Source organism: Sinohyriopsis cumingii, chromosome 2 (assembly GCF_028554795.1).
Source record: "Sinohyriopsis cumingii isolate HCF-2022 chromosome 2, ASM2855479v2, whole genome shotgun sequence".
In the NCBI taxonomy this organism is placed as follows: domain Eukaryota; kingdom Metazoa; phylum Mollusca; class Bivalvia; order Unionida; family Unionidae; genus Sinohyriopsis; species Sinohyriopsis cumingii.
In genome coordinates, this window is record NC_142962.1 from 27,482,193 (window position 1) to 27,499,379 (window position 17,187).

Consider the following 17,187-nt stretch of genomic DNA (forward strand, 5'->3'; position numbering starts at 1 on the left):
ACTGCTTCTGCCAACTTAGACCTGATACGACGTGACGCATGTTTGCGGTCCACGTTGCTCAAGTCCCATCATACTCTGGCTTTACGGATGACTCCGTTTGGGTCGCCTTTACTCTTTGGAGGAAAAATTGAAGAAGTTCGGAAGCAGGCAGCTCAGGAACTGCCCCTTCAACTTGCCGCCCAGCCCTCGCAGGCGTTTAGAAAAAATCAGCCTCTGCCGCAGCGGGGGGATGATTAGCGGACCAGGGACAAGGGATCCTTACAATCAAACGTGCAGTATAGATCCCAATCCAATGCCAGGAGACAACAGTCTAATCAAGCTAGGAGGCAACCATACAGAGGCGGTAAGAAACAAAGTTTCTCCGTCTTCAAGCCTCCTAACTTTAAAAATTGACATACCTTCTCCACCACCCGTGGACAGCCTACCTGTGGGCGGCCACCTCCTGCAATTTCAGGACCACTGGACCACCTTTTTTCCTCAGAACGATTGGGTGATCCAGGTCATTTCGGAGGGACTTCGGATTTCATTTATCCAACCCCCTCCCCTGTCCTCCTCTCCTCTCTTCACGGACGTACTGTCCGATCGGGAGAAGGATACCTTTCTACAACAGGAGATACGGTCGCTAATAGAAAAAGGGGCGGTGGAGATTGTGGAAAACCCACAATCGCCGGGGTTTTATTCCAGGCTGTTTCTTATCCAGAAGGCAAATGGCAAGTTGAGGCCGATCATCGACCTGAGTTGCCTCAACCAATACATTTTACCACCAAAATTCAAGATGGAAACGGCGAGATCAATCCGTCTTTCCATCCGGCGGGACGAGTATGCCGTCAGTCTAGATATGACCGATGCATATTTTCACGTCCCTATCCACCCTGCGTCACGGAAATTTCTCAGATTCACTTACCGCGCTGCGGTTTATCAGTTCCGGGTCCTACCCTTTGGCCTCAACATCAGCCCTTGGGCTTTTACCAAGGTTATGGATTGCATTGTCACCCTGTTCCACTCGACTTCATCTACAGGGATAGCAGTGTACTTGGACGACATCCTCCAGAAACATATGGTAAGTTCTATTCTGCTCAAAGGCAGAAACGATCTTTTAGCACTTTTAGATCATCTAGGCTTTCTCGTGAACTGGAAAAAGTCCGATCCCCGTCCATCTCAGCGTTTTGTCCATCTGGGTATGGAGTTTCTCACCAATCTGAATCTGGTACGGCTTCCTCGCGCTCGCGTAATCTGGATCGTCGAACTCGTCGAGTCCGTTTTCAACAGGACGTGGATTTCAGCGAGAGAATTCTTGCAACTCCTCGGATTATTCAGTGCGGCGGTGGACTTGATCCCGCTTGGCCGTCTTTTTATGTGTCCCTTACAAATGACGTTACTGGCACAATGGCGCCCCTTTTCAAGTCCCCTCAATCAAACAATAATGATCACGCCCGAGATACGATCATTCCTGAGTCAGTGGCACAACCCAGGTTGGCTGTCCACGGGGATTCCTCTGGAGATGCCCCAAGCGGAGATAACAGTATGTACCGATGCCAGTACCTACGGTTGGGGTGCCCACCTGTTGCCGGACTTCGCTACAGTCAGCGGCACATGGGAGCCAGGGGAGAGGCCTCTCCACATCAACCTTTTAGAAATGAGGGCTGTCATCAATGCCTTTCATTTCTGGAAGGATCAACTCTCAGGAAAAACTGTCCTCATTATGTCAGACAACTCTGTGGTGATGACTTACCTCCTCAAACAAGGGGGCACCAAATCACCAGACCTGTGCATTCTGATCTGACAGTTTCTACATTGGTGCAACAACCTCTACATCAACGTACAAATCAGACACATTCCCGGCAGACTCAATGTATTGGCCGACACTCTATCCAGGAAAGGTCAAGTCATTCACACGGATTGGTCACTCCATCAGTCAGTCTTTCTTCGGATTTGCACACTTTGGGGGTATCCAATGATCGATCTTTTTGCGACAAGGTGGAATCGCAAGTTGCCCACCTTCGTCTCTCTGGTTCCAGACCCAGAGGATGTGGATGCTCTGTCAATCAGCTGGGAGGGGTTGTGGGCATTCGCCTACCCTCCCACGGTTTTGGTACCAAAAATAATCCAGAGGTTAAGGGTCAGAACTGTCGGATGATTCTGATTGCCCCTCTCAGATGGAACAAGTCCTGGGTTACCGATCTACTTGATCTAGCGATAGATCTACCCAGGAAGATTCCAACCAGCCCAAATCTTCTCAAACAACCGCGGTCACGGGTGTTCCACCCCTGCCTGGACGTCTTCTTCTTCACGCTTGGCTCTTGTCCGGGCAGCCTTGCGAGACAAACAATTTAAACCTTCGATTGTGGAGAGAATCTCAAGAGCAAGAAGGCCCTCCACTCTGAAGGCTTACAAGGGAAAGTGGCGTGTTTTCAGGGACTGGTGCCATATCAATAACATCGTCCCTTTGAGTGTCTCAATCTGTCAACTGGCCGACTTTTTTCTCTGGCTTTTCGAGGAGAAACAGTTGGCCCCAATTACTATCAAAGGCTACCGCTCCATGATATTAGACACATTCCACCATCATGGTAGATGTGATATTGGGCATAACAAAGATCTATCAGATCTTTTAGCCAATTTTGATTTCAATCGACCAAAATCCCTCACCCTGTTTCCAAAATGGAATCTGTCCTGGGTTTTAACATGGCTCAATTCAGACAAATTTGAACATTTAGGCCACACTTTGTTAAAGCTACTATCATACAAAACATGTTTCTTGATAGCCTTAGCTTCAGCATGCAGGGTGAGCGAGTTACATGCCCTTTCCAGTGACCCGAACTTTCTTCAGTTCAGATCAGATGGTTTGGTGGTCCTCCTGACGCAGCCAGGCTTTGTAGCCAAAAATAGGTTACCATCCATTGGCAATCAAAGAATTGTCATTCGCTCACTGTCTTCCATAGATAAATCAAGAGCAGCAGCCATGCAAGATCCTGTTCATGCACTCAAGCACTATTTAAAATCCACAGAGGCGTGTCGGGACACACGTAAGCGCCTCTTTCTTCCGGTCAAAGCTGGTAAATGGGATATCACCCCTCAAGCCCTTGCTTCATGGCTGAAGTGGGTTATACGCTCAGCGTACTCTGAGGTCTCACAAGATCAGAGTCACCTCATGAAGATTACGGCTCATGAGATTAGAGCAATCTCGGCGAGCCTAGCATTCGAACGCAGTGTTTCGATCCGAGATGTAATAGAAGCTGTTGGCTGGCATGCAGAGTCAACCTTCTCCAGTTTTTATCTCAGAGATTTGGCTTCTCAGAGGCAAACTTTGAATCTGGTAGGTCCGGTGTCAGCAGCCCAGTTGACCACCAGACCCATTTAAAACAATCAGCACAGCCTATCAGCTTCGCTGGATTTGCCAGTCAAATTTCGTAGGTAAGAAGATTTTAATAACTATCTTCTTAACCGTAAATAGGGGTCACATATCACATGACCCTAGGCTGTGTTGCTGATGAAATTAGGAGAACGGGTTATCGTTCAAATGGGGAATCCAGCCATCATTCCCTAGAAGGTACCCGGGGTGGAGGTAGGATGCTCAGCATTCCCTCCTCCTATTACTTATTCTCCTAATGTTAATGTGATCGGGGAACGTATTTGAAGGAGAAAGCAAATTTTTAGTAAATTGTGTTTCTCCAAGAATACTTACCGATCACATTACTTAAAAACCCTCCCAACCACCCCGCTATGTGAGCATCCTCGTATAATATATATCGCTCAGCTTAAAAAACTAGCGACACCTGGCAGTGGCAAGGGGAGGTAAGGGGCAAGAGTTATTGCCCTTTGGTCTATATAAGATAGACCGAAAAGACGAATTTTCGTCTTTTAGTAGGGCTGGATTCGAGAGGTAGCAGGCTTATATTCCTAACGTTAATGTGATCGGGTAAGTATTCTCGGAGAAACATAATTTACTAAAAATTTGCTTTTCGTTGGGCTCAATTTTCATGGTTTTGTTTTTAAAAAAGTCATTTTCATAAGTACATAAATTCGTGGTTTTGCCTCTCAAAGTTTGCATATTAGTAGGTATTTAATTTCCTGGTTTGACCTCTACAAATACCCAAAATAAAGAATACAAAAGAATAACACTATGCTGACGCAAATGGCAGTCACTTTAATGTTTAAAGCTATACTACCACATGTATGAGCACAAATCAAAGACCTGTCAACTTCAATACTGACACCGTGTTTTCAACCAAGTGAATAACGTCAGTCAAAGATGATGCAGCCAAGAACACTAAAACAATAGTTGCATCTCCATGAGCACAAAAAAAAAATCTAGATTAATCACTTCTGTCATGTTTTCGTTTGAGTTCTCAACATCAAAGGAAGCCAATGCAGCCAACAACCATAGGTCAATCGCTTATTAAAGAAGAATTAAAGTCACACTTCCATGAGTGGTATGCTAAACAACATGAGTGGTATGCTTGAGAATCACATTCTCTTTCTCTCTTTCTCTCTCCAACTACACTCCTCCCCTGTCTGAAAGCAACTATATTCAGTAGTTGAGTGGTAAGGCTTACCATAAATTGTGAATTTCAAGCTTGTCAATGGCAGCAGTGACTATACTGAATAAGATATGATATTGAAACTGATGCATCAAATGGTTGTAGCATGTATAGGCATGCTTGTCTCTATTTCAGTGATTCATCAAATGGTTTTAGGATGTGTAGACATGCTTTACTCTTTCAGTGATTCACCAAATGGTTGTAGCATGTATAGACATGTTTTGCTCTATTTCATTGACTGACCAAATGGTTTTAGGATATATAGACATGCTTTACTCTATTTTAGTGATTCTCCAAAATGGTTTTAGCTTGCATGAACATGTTTTACCTATATTTCAACGATTTTCCAAATGGTTTTAGGACGCACAGAAATGCTTTATTCCACTTAAGTGATTCACCAAATGGTTGTTGCAGGTATAGACATGCTTTACTCTATTTCATTTATTCACCAAATGGTTGTAGTATGTATGGACATGCTTTCCTCTATTTCAGTGATTCACCGAATGGTCTAGCTTGTATGGACATGTTTTACTCTATTTTAGCAATTCACCAAATGGTTTTAGTATGTATTGACATGTTTTACCTGTATTTCAGTGGTGGAAAGACACATGAATTTGGATATGAACATTGTCAACATCAGACAAAATCTTTGGTCCAGAACTCCATAAAACCAGTTGAAGAATTGGGCTCAAGAACAATCTACATCTTTTCCTACTTTTTTGATAACGCGCTGGAGGCCAAGCTTATAGGTAAGTATGCTGCAGTCAGCATCATTCTTATCTGTTTCATTTGGAAATTAGAAGCAGCACTAAAATACGTTCAGAAAGTTATAATGAAAATAGCAAAATTATTATCATTAGTTACATGTTATTTTACCTGGGTGTATGGAAAATTGTGACTAATTTTGAACGCTATACCCATTGAACCAAAGGCATAAGATGTATGGGGTTCATTCTTGTCATAACCATCTGTACACCAGGGTAATAAATTTATTACCTCATGAACCTAACTCTTTTTGCCAAACTTTTAGCATTAGTATGCATCAAAAGTCTCAGAACTGGCCAGAATTTTAGCATTAGTGTGCATCACAAGTTCCCTAATTGCCATTGTTGGCTATGCAGACAGTTGTTAATGCACTCAGGTTATAGCAGTTACCTCCCTTAGGCCAGAACATCTTGCCTAACAACTAGAGAATCTTCATTAAAATCAAGCCTTGTTGGGGAGGATATTTTATACTGATAATAAACCCCACAGAAAGTCATGTATATCATTATCTAATACACTTATTTCTTGTGGTAATTAACCTAAATAATTGGATCTTTGAAATGTTTTTAGAAACCATATTTTCAGAATTTGTAATAGAGTTAAATATCACCCGAAATTCCAAACATCAAACAAGTTGTTTTTAAGTGGACAAAAATAAAAAAACTTCCAAGTTGGCACATAAAATAAAGAATGTGTTGCTTGTACCAGAAACTGGTGTTTGGAAATAACCATGGTGCCATGATTACCCTGACTGTCATTTGGATTAATTGTCAATAGGTGGCAATAAAAACAGCTGACATGCTTCACAATTTGTGATCAAGCAGTTCTCTAAAGAAAGTGTGTCATGAGCTTTCTAAAGTTAATGATGAATTAAAAAATTAAATTTTGTGATATCAAGTGCTGAAACATATATCCGTGTTTTTACCTTTGTTATTCATTGACCTGCAAACTAAACTGGTTTATATTTATTTTTGAGAAAGCAATCAAAATCTCTGACATGATTTTAAAGTTCTTGTAGCTGTAGTTGTATTCAGTGATATATTTCCTCTTGATAGTCAATTTGGTATTTATACCTATAATTGGAGTACAAAAAAAATGTATTCAGCACATATAATTCAGAACCAAAGTGATTTGGCTCAATTACATATTAAAGGAAATCTTCATTATATCTGGAATTGTAATGAGATGGCTTGAAGCATTTTTGATTGAAAACATGGATTATCTTTAAGATTTTCATCAGTAATATAGTATGAATAGGTTTATGTTATTTCTGTGATGCGTTCTGTTGTCAGAGACAAATGTTATGAAACACTATTGATGTCAGATCTGCATCATATTCAGAGGCATATTTCTTAGAAAGCAAGAGATTGTCTCTCCAGGATAATTGGCTATATCCCCTCTACTTCCTATTATTAGGATTGGGTATTGTATTTGAAAAAGAAACCAATTTTTTATAGTACAGTGTGTTTCTTTGATAATACTTACACAATCATGGTACACATAAACCTCTCAGCCTCCCAGTTGTTACATTCATATAAATGCAGCAATGCTGCCAGGGTGCATGATTGCATGATTTGTACAAAATTTATACTAATTTGCACACTTGGAGTGATGTTTGAGAACACCTTTTTTAAAGCTGTACATATGAAAATGTATGCTGCGCATTATACTTTTTGTATTCAGTGAGTCACCCTTAAACTGCTGGTCGCAATATAAGTCATGTCATTAGAGGTATCATAGCTCTTCTCATGGCATGTCTGTTTTCAGAGTTCTTTGGCTTGACATGAATGGTTGTTAAACTAAATTGAATTGGCACATTGGGCCCTGGAACAAGCATTCTGTTGTAATTGAACATTGCATCAAGGAAGTTTTACAAATGCACATTATAATGCAGGTTTCATAGAAAACACAAAATGACTGATTCCCTGCGTGGTTCACTTTTAGATGATGATTTCTGAATTATTATTATAGATGACAGTAATATTTGTTATTAAAAAGTATTATTAAGATTTTGTTTGACAGAGATGTTATTTTAACATGATTCTTTCTTGCCTCATTTGTGCCAATAGGTAGTGATGGAGGGGACATAACTGTGGGGCAGTTTAAAGAAGCAGCTAAAGCTGGTATGTATTAAATTGATACAATTTTAAAAGTGTGAAGCAGTAAATTGATACAATGTTAAAAGTGTGAAGCAGTAAATTGATACAATTTTAAAAGTGTGACGCAGTAAATTGATATAATTTTAAAAGTGTGAAGCAGTAAATTGATACAATTTTAAAAGCATGAAACAGATCAATACAATTTTAAAAGTGTGAAGCAGTAAATTGATACAGTTTTAAAAGTGTGAAGCAGATCAACATGAGGTCAGAATTTGCATATAGAACTGAGCAACTTTTGTTGTAATTGCTAATTTGTGTTGTATTTATAGTATGGTTTATTTTTCATGTTTAGCCAGATGGACAGTAAAATGACAGTAGCCTGATGCACAGTAAAATGACAGTAGCCTGATGCACAGTAAAATGACAGTAGTCTGATGAACAGTAAAATGACAGTAGCCTGATGGACAGTAAAATGACAGTAGTCTGATGGACAGTAAAATGACAGTAGTCTGATGAACAGTAAAATGACAGTAGTCTGATGAACAGTAAAATGACAGTAGCCTGATGGACAGTAACATGACAGTAGTCTGATGGACAGTAAAATGACATTAGCCTCCCTGATTGACAGTAAAATAACGTAGCCTGATGGACAAAAGAATGACTGTAGCCTGATGGGCAGTAAAATGACAGTAGCCTGATAAACAGTAAAATGACAGTAGTCTGAGGAACAGTTAAATGACAGTAGATCCCTGATGGACAGTAAGATGACAGTAGCTTGATGGACAGTAAACTGACAGTAGCCTGATGGAAATTAAAATAACAGTAGCCTGATTGACAGAAAAATGACAGTAGCATGATGGACAGTTAAATGTCAGTAGCTTCCCAGATGGAAAGTAAAATAACGTAGCCTGATGGACAGTAAAATGACAGTAGCCTGATGGACAGTAAAATGACAGTATCCACATGGACAGTAAAATGACAGTAGCCTGATTGACAGAAAAATGACAGTAGCATGATGGACAGTAAAATGATGTAGCTTGATGGACAGTAAAATGATGTAGCTTGATGGACAGTATAATGACAGTAGTCTGATGAACAGTAAAATGATAGTAGTCTGATGAACAGTAAAATGACAGTAGCCTGATGGACAGTAAAATGACAGTACAGTAGTCTCCCTCTTATAAGGCCACCCCTAATGCAGCAGGGAAGTGGCCTTATAATGAGGGTGGCCTTTCTAGAGGGGGATGACAAATTCGAATAGTAAATACATATGAAGAAAGTCACAAATACATTTAATTCTAAAACATTTAATATTTTCATTCAAAAATCACATGCATGTTGTGAAATAAATGTAAAACAAACTGTGTCATCATTTTCAAAAGAATGCTATCAATAACCATTGATATAGTTTTAAAACTGTCTTTATAATTATGTTCCAGATCACATCATCTGTCACTTTGTTGGTAACAGTCTAAAACACAAACCAGTCTCGTCACAATTAAAAATATCCTTGCTGTCATATCCCCTGCATATATCGTTTAGTCTTTTGTTCCAGTTTTCGACAACTTCATTATTAACATCAGCTGATTTTCCACTAAGGACAGAACACTTAATATTGTGTTGCACTTGAAATCTGTGCAACCATCCGTTACTTGTGGTAAAGTCGTCATATCCCAATTCAGCTGACAAAATTGTTGCTTTTTCTTGTCATTCAAATCAGGATACAGACGTCTCCTGGCTCAAACAATCTTCCTTTCTCCGTCCATTTCACCTTCCCACTTCTGCAGAATTGTTTCATTATCTTTCACGATATTGTTCATCTGAGTCTTTACGACATCAGTTTTCTGCAAGGATCCTCGACCCCCCCCCCCCTTCAGTCAGGTGAATTAATTTTTCACTTTCTCTTCTAAACTGAGAGTTTTTCTTTTTCTCGATGACATGTTGATCTTTTTGCAGTAAGTTATTCACGTTGCCAACTACAATACTGATAAAACAATTTTGTATGCATCTAAACAAATTGCCGTGTGTTTTTAAAGGAAGTGATCTTGTCACATGATTCATTAGTCGCAGTCTGGTACCCTATTGTTTTTATACATTTCTTTACGCTAAGTGAGAGAAGCCAAAACGGCTTCTATATGTCCACGCAGATTTGACCTGGCGGCCATTAGGATTCGTAATTTTGACAATTATTGTCAGTAGTAATAGCCACTAATTATCAAAGTGAACAAGCTCAACATCTTACTAAGGGAAGCCATAAAGGCTGTCAAACCATTTTCCTGCTGACTTGGGTATTGTACATTGATACTGCCACTTCTCAGCTGTTACTACTGTTCAATAATTGTAATCTTAACAATTATCAGAGTGACTAAACCGGACATCTTATGATAACACAGCAGTAAGGCTAATTGGATTACATGTACTTACCCGTTTGTATGGATTAAAATTTGAGTCTTTATCGGTTTTTATGGAATAAATTTGGCTTCTAGTGAGGCATAAATGATATAATATTAACCTTAGTGGTACATGTACTTTACTCAACACTTCTTTCAGTAACGAAAACCTGACATCGGGAAACAGAAATCGGATTACTTAACACACGTTATGAATAAAATACTGGTTCTGGATACATATTCAAATAAAATGCGGCCGCCTGTGAGGGGTAAATTTTATATTATTGCACTAATATGCTGGCTGCTGGTCGCGTTAGCCGGGTGGCCTTTCGCGAGGGGTACTTTGGAACACAAACTCGTCGGTGCCAACAGATTCTGGCCGTAAGGAGCGGGTGGCCACTGGTCAGGGGGGCAGTTCAAGAGGGGGACCACTGTAGTCTGATGGACAGTAAAATGACAGTAGTCTGATGGACAGTAAAATGACAGTAGGCTGATGAAAAAAAGAATGACAGTATCCTGATGGACAAAAGAATGACAGTAGCCTTATGGACACTAAAATGACAGTAACCTCCATGATGGACAGTAAAATAATGTAACTTGATGGACAGTTAACTGACAGTAGCTTGATGGACAGTAAAATGACAGTAGCCTGATGGACAGTAAAATGACAGTAGCCTGATGGGCAGTAAAATGACAGTAGCCTGATAGACAGTTAAATAACAGTGGCCTGATGGACAAAAGAATGACAGTAGTCTGATGGACAGTAAAATGACAGTAGCTGGATGGACAGCAAAATGACAATAGCCTGATGGACAAAAGAATGACAGTAGCCTGATTGACAGTAAAATGACAGTAGCTGGATGGACATTAAAATGACAGTAGCCTGATGGACAAAAGAATGACAGTAGCCTGATTGACAGTAAAATGACAGTAGCTGGATGGACAGCAAAATGACAATAGCCTGATGGACAAAAGAATGACAGTAGCCTGATTGACAGTAAAATGACAGTAGCTGGATGGACAGCAAAATGACAATAGCCTGATGGACAAAAGAATGACAGTAGCCTGATTGACAGTAACATGACAGTAGGCTGATGGACTAAAGAATGACAGTTGCCTGATGGACAGTAAAATGACAGTAGCCTGATGGACAAAAGAATGACAGTTGCCTGATGGACAGTACAATGACAGTAGCTGGATGGATAGCAAAATGACAATAGCCTGATGGACATTAAAATGACAGTAGCCTGATGGACAAAAGAATTACAGTAGCCTGATTGACAGTAAAATGACAGTAGGCTGATGGACTAAAGAATGACAGTAGCCTGATGGACAGTAACATGTTAGTAGCCTGATATACAAAACAATGACAGTAGCCTGATAGACAAAAGAATGCCAGTAGGCTGATGGACAGTAAATTAGCAGTAGTCTGATGGATAGTAAAATGACAGTAACCTGTTAGACAAAAGAATGCCAGTAGCCTGATAGACAAAAGAATGACAGTAGCCTGATGGACAAAAGAATGACAGTAACCTGATGGACAAAAGAATGACAATAGCTTGATGGGCAGTAAAATGACAGTAGCCTGATGGACAAAAGAATGACATGAGCCTGATTGACAGTAAAATGACAGTAGCCTGATGGACAGTAAAATGACAGTAGGTGATGTACTGCTATGCATATCTTCATTAAAGTGATATTGTCATCAGGATGGTACACATGTATAATAATAATAATAATAATAATGAGGACTTTGTACAGCACCTAATCTTTAGAAGCTCTAAGCACTTTACAACATTAGACAACACCTATACGATAAAAAACATATAATGATATGATTACAAAAACAAACACCATGAAATTAGAAAACAAAAAAAAAAACATGCTGAGAATATTTAAGGTAGGAAACATTATTAGGTCTTTAAGTTTGTTCTTGCAGTCGAAATAAGTGAGTTTTGAGAGCCCTCTTGAATGTGATCACTGTGTATTTGTGTCTAAGATCATTGGGCAATTCATTCCATGTTGCTGGGCCCTTGTTTGCAAAAGAACGCTGTCCATATGACTTTGTTTTCATAGTGGGAATAATGAGTATACGACTGTCAGAAGAGGAGCGTAAGTATTTTGCTGGTGTGTACACATGGGTGAGGTCGGATAGGTATGTTGGACTAGAGTCCGACAGTGAAACATAGCACAGAGAACAAATTTTGTGTTTGATTCTGGATTGAATGGATAGCCATTGTAGGGTACAAAGCAGTGGGGAGGTGTGCTCTGATCGTGGTACTCTAAGTATGAACCGAGCAGCTGTGTTTTGAACTTTTTGAAGTTCTCGAGCAGATATTGAGATGAACCAGACAGAATTGAGTTACAATAGTCTAGTTTTGAAAGTACTAATGAACACACAAGTATTTTAGTGGCATCCACTGAAAGTTATTTGCAAATTGAGCTGATGCATCTCAGCTCAAGATATGCAGCCTTGCATATGTTCATGACATGTTGGTGCAATGTGAGAGTACTGTCCAGAGTAACACCTAGGTTTCGTACTGATTGTGTGAATTTAATGTTGGTGTTGCTGGTATTTATTGTTTGAAGTAAAGGATGTGAATGAGAAAGTCTTTGTGTTGTGATCAGAATGGCCTCAGTTTTATCATCATTCATCTGCAGCTTGTTACAGGTCATCCATGATTTCACATCAGAAATGCACCTCTCTACACCTTGGATGGTAGCATCAACTTCAGTTGGGTGGCTAGATTTGTATTTTTGGGTGTCATCAGTGTACAATTGGTGAGACACTGGATTATGATCTATGACACTTTAGAGTGAATGAGTGTACAGAATGAAGAGAACAGGTCCAAGAACAGACCCCTGTGGAACACCACAACATAGATCAACTGGGCTGGAGTGTGTTCCATTTGCATATACAATTTGTGTCCTGTTGACCAAGTAGGACTTGAACCACAGTAAGGCTGTATCATGAATGCCAAATACATGCTGGAGACGGTGAAGTAATATATCATGGTCTGTTGTGTCAAATGCTGCAGACAAATCAAGGAGGGTGAGGACTGTAATCTTTCCGCTATCCAATGCAGAGAGAATGTCATTAACTACTTTTAGAAGAGTAGTTTCACTACTGTGGCAAGGGTGATATGCAGATTGTACATTGCTAAAAAGACTGTTTGAATTTAGATGAGATACAAGCTGGGATAGAACAACCTTTTCTAAGATTTTTTTATATGAATGGGAGATTAGAATCTAGGTGGTAGTTCTTTAAATCGTTATGGTCTAGTGTTGGTTTCTTCAGCAGAGGCTTTACAATGGCAGTTTTGAAAAATGATGGAAATTCCCCAGATGAGAGAGAGGTGTTAATAACATCTGTTAGTGAAGGCAATACTTGATCTAAGCACTCAAGCAGCAGTTATGTTGGAATTGGATCAAGTTCACATGACTTTGATGCACTCTTCTTCAGGATTGTACGTACAAAATCCATAGAGACAGGTTCAAATGCTGCTAATGGTTGCCGCTCAAATTCTGTATCCCAACTGTATGGTGACGACGAGTCAGTTGAAATTGTGGTGTTAAGCTTATCTCTGATGTTTTGTACTTTGTCACAGAAGAAATTTGCAAACATGTCCGGAAGGTCGACTGGATTGAAGGTAGTTGGAAGTGGTGTAGATTTGTTCCTTGACATTAGCTTTAGTAATCTCGAAGAGCTCTTTGCAGCTGGAACTTTCCATGATCTTAGTAGTGTAGTTGGCTGATTTTGCTGCATAGACTATATTTGTGACATTCTTCTTAGCGGCTTCATAGATTTGCTTATGAATAGTGAGTCTGGTGGAAAGCCAGAGCCTCTCAGCTTTACAGCGGTCTCTTTTAGCAGTGCAAAGCTGGCCCCTAACACTGTTATACCATGAAGAACACTTTTGAATTGATACTCTGCACTTGGTAGCTGGGGCATGTTTGTCAAGCAATGAATGCAGGCAGTTATCGAGTTGTTCTGCAGTAGGAGGTAAGCAAGTTGTTAGGTTAGCTTGGATGTCATGCATTAGTTTGGTTCTATTTATCATACGGAGGTTTCTCTTAGTAGCAGATAAAGGTGAAGGGTTAGGGCCTGATACGTCAAGATGGCATATAATGCAGAGGTGATCTGATGCCAGGTCATGGGATACCAGGGAGGACTGTAGAATGTTATCAACAGGTCTGTGAAGAATCCAGTCTAAAATGTGACTATGTTTATGGGTGGGTTGGTTAACTGACTGTTTGAGGTTGAAAACATTAATAGAATCTATGAGTTTTGATGTATTTGAGTTTCCGGGACAGTCAAAGTGAAAGTTGAAATCTCCAAGAATGATCACGTTGCCACCTATCGAATTTCCATAGTCCAGGAGATTCGGAAACTGCTCCAAAAAGAGAGAGTCAGCCAGCTTGTTTTTTCTACTAGGAGGAGGGCAGGATAGGCAGAAAAAATGAACTGGTGTGAGTGTGGTTTGGACTAGTTCAAATGATGTGTGGTCGAAATTGAATGTTGTGGTGTGGTTAAGATGTTTTATTTAGGATGTATGATTTTGTTTATTCTAAGAAGGATTTAAACATGAAAATCCAGCTGAAAATTGTAATGGTCTGAAACCTTCATTATAATCAAGTTAGCCAAAGTTTGTTGTCACTTTCTCTTAAACTACATAGAAGAAACTATACACACGCAGTCATCCCTTGGTGTAATTGGTCCTAGATGAAAGTGGTGTCACTTGGAAATCTCGTTATCACTACTTCTCTTCAATTGATGTGGTTTTCACTTAGAGACTTCTTATGATGTCTGGTTGGTCCTAAATGAAAATGGTGTCAACCAGATACCTGATATGACCACCACAGTGGCCATCTTGAATATTTTGTTTCTACTACTTCTTCTAATAGGATGGTCATATCAACATGGTTTGTTTTACAAATAGTCTACATATGATATTTAGTTGGTATAAAATGAAACTTGTGCCAGGTTAGGTCCCATATGTCATCGGTCTCGAAAATTTAATTATCACTGCCCCATTGGAATGAAAACCCATATTGACATTGGGTTTTCACCAGAACACTTCTTATAATGTCAGGTTGGTCTTATATTCCTATATATGCAATAGGTGCCACTCACATCCAGTATTGCTGCGAGTGGCCATCTTGAGAATCTTGTTATTGCTATTTCCCTAATTGATGGTTGCATCAACATGGGTTTTTAGTAAAAAAAATTATCATTATGTCTAGTTGGTCTTAAAGTGGCACTGATTTGATGTCCAAAAATGACCACCATTTCAGCTATCAATAATATCTTGTTATCACTTTTTCTCCTAGATGGAAAGTCGTATTGACATGGGGATTTTCACCAGATGACTTCTAATGATGTCTAGTGGCTCTTAAATGAAAATGGTGATGATCTGATGTCAGATATGGTTACCACAGCAGCCATCTTTAAAATCTTACCACAACTTCCCCTGAATGAATGGTTATGTCATTTTCATTAATGTACAATGTGATGTTGGTCCTACATTAAAAGGGTGCTGATCTGACATTCAGTATGATCACTTCAGTGACCATGTTGAAAATCTTTTCAGTTTTCTTCTTATATGGAAAATCATTTTGACATTGGATTTTCATCAGAAAAGTTCTTATGGTGTCTGTTTGGTAATAAATGGCCATCTTGAAAATATTGTTATTACTATTCCAAAATGGATGGCTGTAACAACATGGGAATTTCACCACTAGCCAACATATGATAACTAGTTGGTCCTAAATGAAAATGGTTCTAGTCATACATGTAGTAGGGGTGTCATGATGGCTGTCTTGACAATCTTGCTGTCACTACTCACCCAAGATAGATTGCCATATTGACATGGGGTTTAAAATGAAAACTTCAAATGATGTCTGCTTGGTACTAAAGGAAAATGGTGTGAATCTGACATCTAATATGTCTGCTACAGCAGCAAATTTGAAAGTCTTATTGATGCTGAAGAATATCAGAGATAGGATCAACACTCAGTAATTACAAGGAAGAATATCAGAGATAGGATCAACACTCAGTAATTACAAGGAAGAATATCAGAGATAGGATCAACACTCAGTAATTACAAGGAAGAATATCAGAGATAGGATCAACACTCAGTAATTACAAGGAAGAATATCAGAGATAGGATCAACACTCAGTAATTACAAGGAAGAATATCAGAGATAGGTTCAACACTCAGTAATTACAAGGAAGATCATGCTTTTATTTTGATTTCTATTTGCCCAGTAAAGTGTCAATCTCTTTGAGGGACTCTTTATCTTTTTTTAAAAAAAGATTTGAATGAGATTATTTTTAGAGATGTTTAGAGAATAAGGGACCTTGCCCATCCATAATAAAACTTTGCATATTAAGTAAGACATTTTTATGTCAGACTTCGATATCTTAGTCTAAATTTACAATTGCAACCTTTTCAATGGTCATCATGTTTTTTGGAGACAAGTGAAGTTTATGATTTAATGGTCCTTGTATTAAATTTTACAAATTTTCAGGTAATATACTCCAATATTTACCCAAAGGTAAATTGTTTGAAATTGCAGCAGCACCCATTCAAAAGCTTGCAGACTTTTCATAAAGATATTTTACTAGCAGAGAAGTTAGAGTAAAAAATTAAATGCATTTATCTTCATTAGTCTCTGATATAATTGATCTTGAAGTTTCCAGTAAATAATCGGGGCCCCAAGTGGCTGAGTGGTCTAAAGCGCTCTCCATTACGGATCACTGCCATCTCACCTCTGCATGGGTTCAAGTCTAGGATTCGGCCATTGTGGGTATGTGAGAAAGCTTGCCACTAGCTTCTTGTGGGTCGGTGGTTCTTCCCAGTGTTTTCCCGGGTTTTTCCTCCACCATTTATACTGGCTGCCATGCATAGCCTACTGTGTGCTGAAAAATGGTGTTAAACCCCACAACAACAACAACAACCAGTAAATAATCAGATTGACTGACAAGCAGATATAAAACAGGTTTGATTTTGAAGAAAATGAACTGAATTATTCTCAGCGCAGCATGGTATCAATTCAGCAGTCAGATAAATTAAAAGCAGATTATGGTGGTTAAACTATAAATTTTGACATAATACAGTTTTCCCCCCACATAAGTTCCCATTCAAGAAAGACCCACACCCCATCTTATGAGAGGACAACTTGTTCTGCATCAAATAATTTCATTAGTTGATGTAACTGTTTAGTAACATCACAAGATCTGGCCATTGAGACCAAATGTTTATTGCCAAAAAGATAGCCTTGTAAGCAGGGAAAAACTTTTTTATGTAACCATTTTACATTTGGTGTCAGTGAAATCTTTCTATGTCATGTAGTTAAATATTCCCCAAAAAATGAATGTCATTGTAAAAGAAT

The 17,187-nt window shown here is 39.2% G+C and overlaps 1 protein-coding gene across 1 annotated transcript in view; it reads left to right on the forward strand.

The window, feature by feature from the left end:
* Window positions 1-17,187, forward strand: part of LOC149804526 (ectonucleoside triphosphate diphosphohydrolase 5-like) — a 91,088-nt gene that overhangs the window by 50,088 nt on the left and 23,813 nt on the right. The window contains exons 11-12 of the mRNA XM_089941103.1: window positions 5,133-5,287; window positions 7,373-7,426. Of these exons, the coding sequence (XP_089797229.1) occupies window positions 5,133-5,287; window positions 7,373-7,426 (209 nt within the window). The remainder of the gene's footprint in view (window positions 1-5,132; window positions 5,288-7,372; window positions 7,427-17,187) is intronic.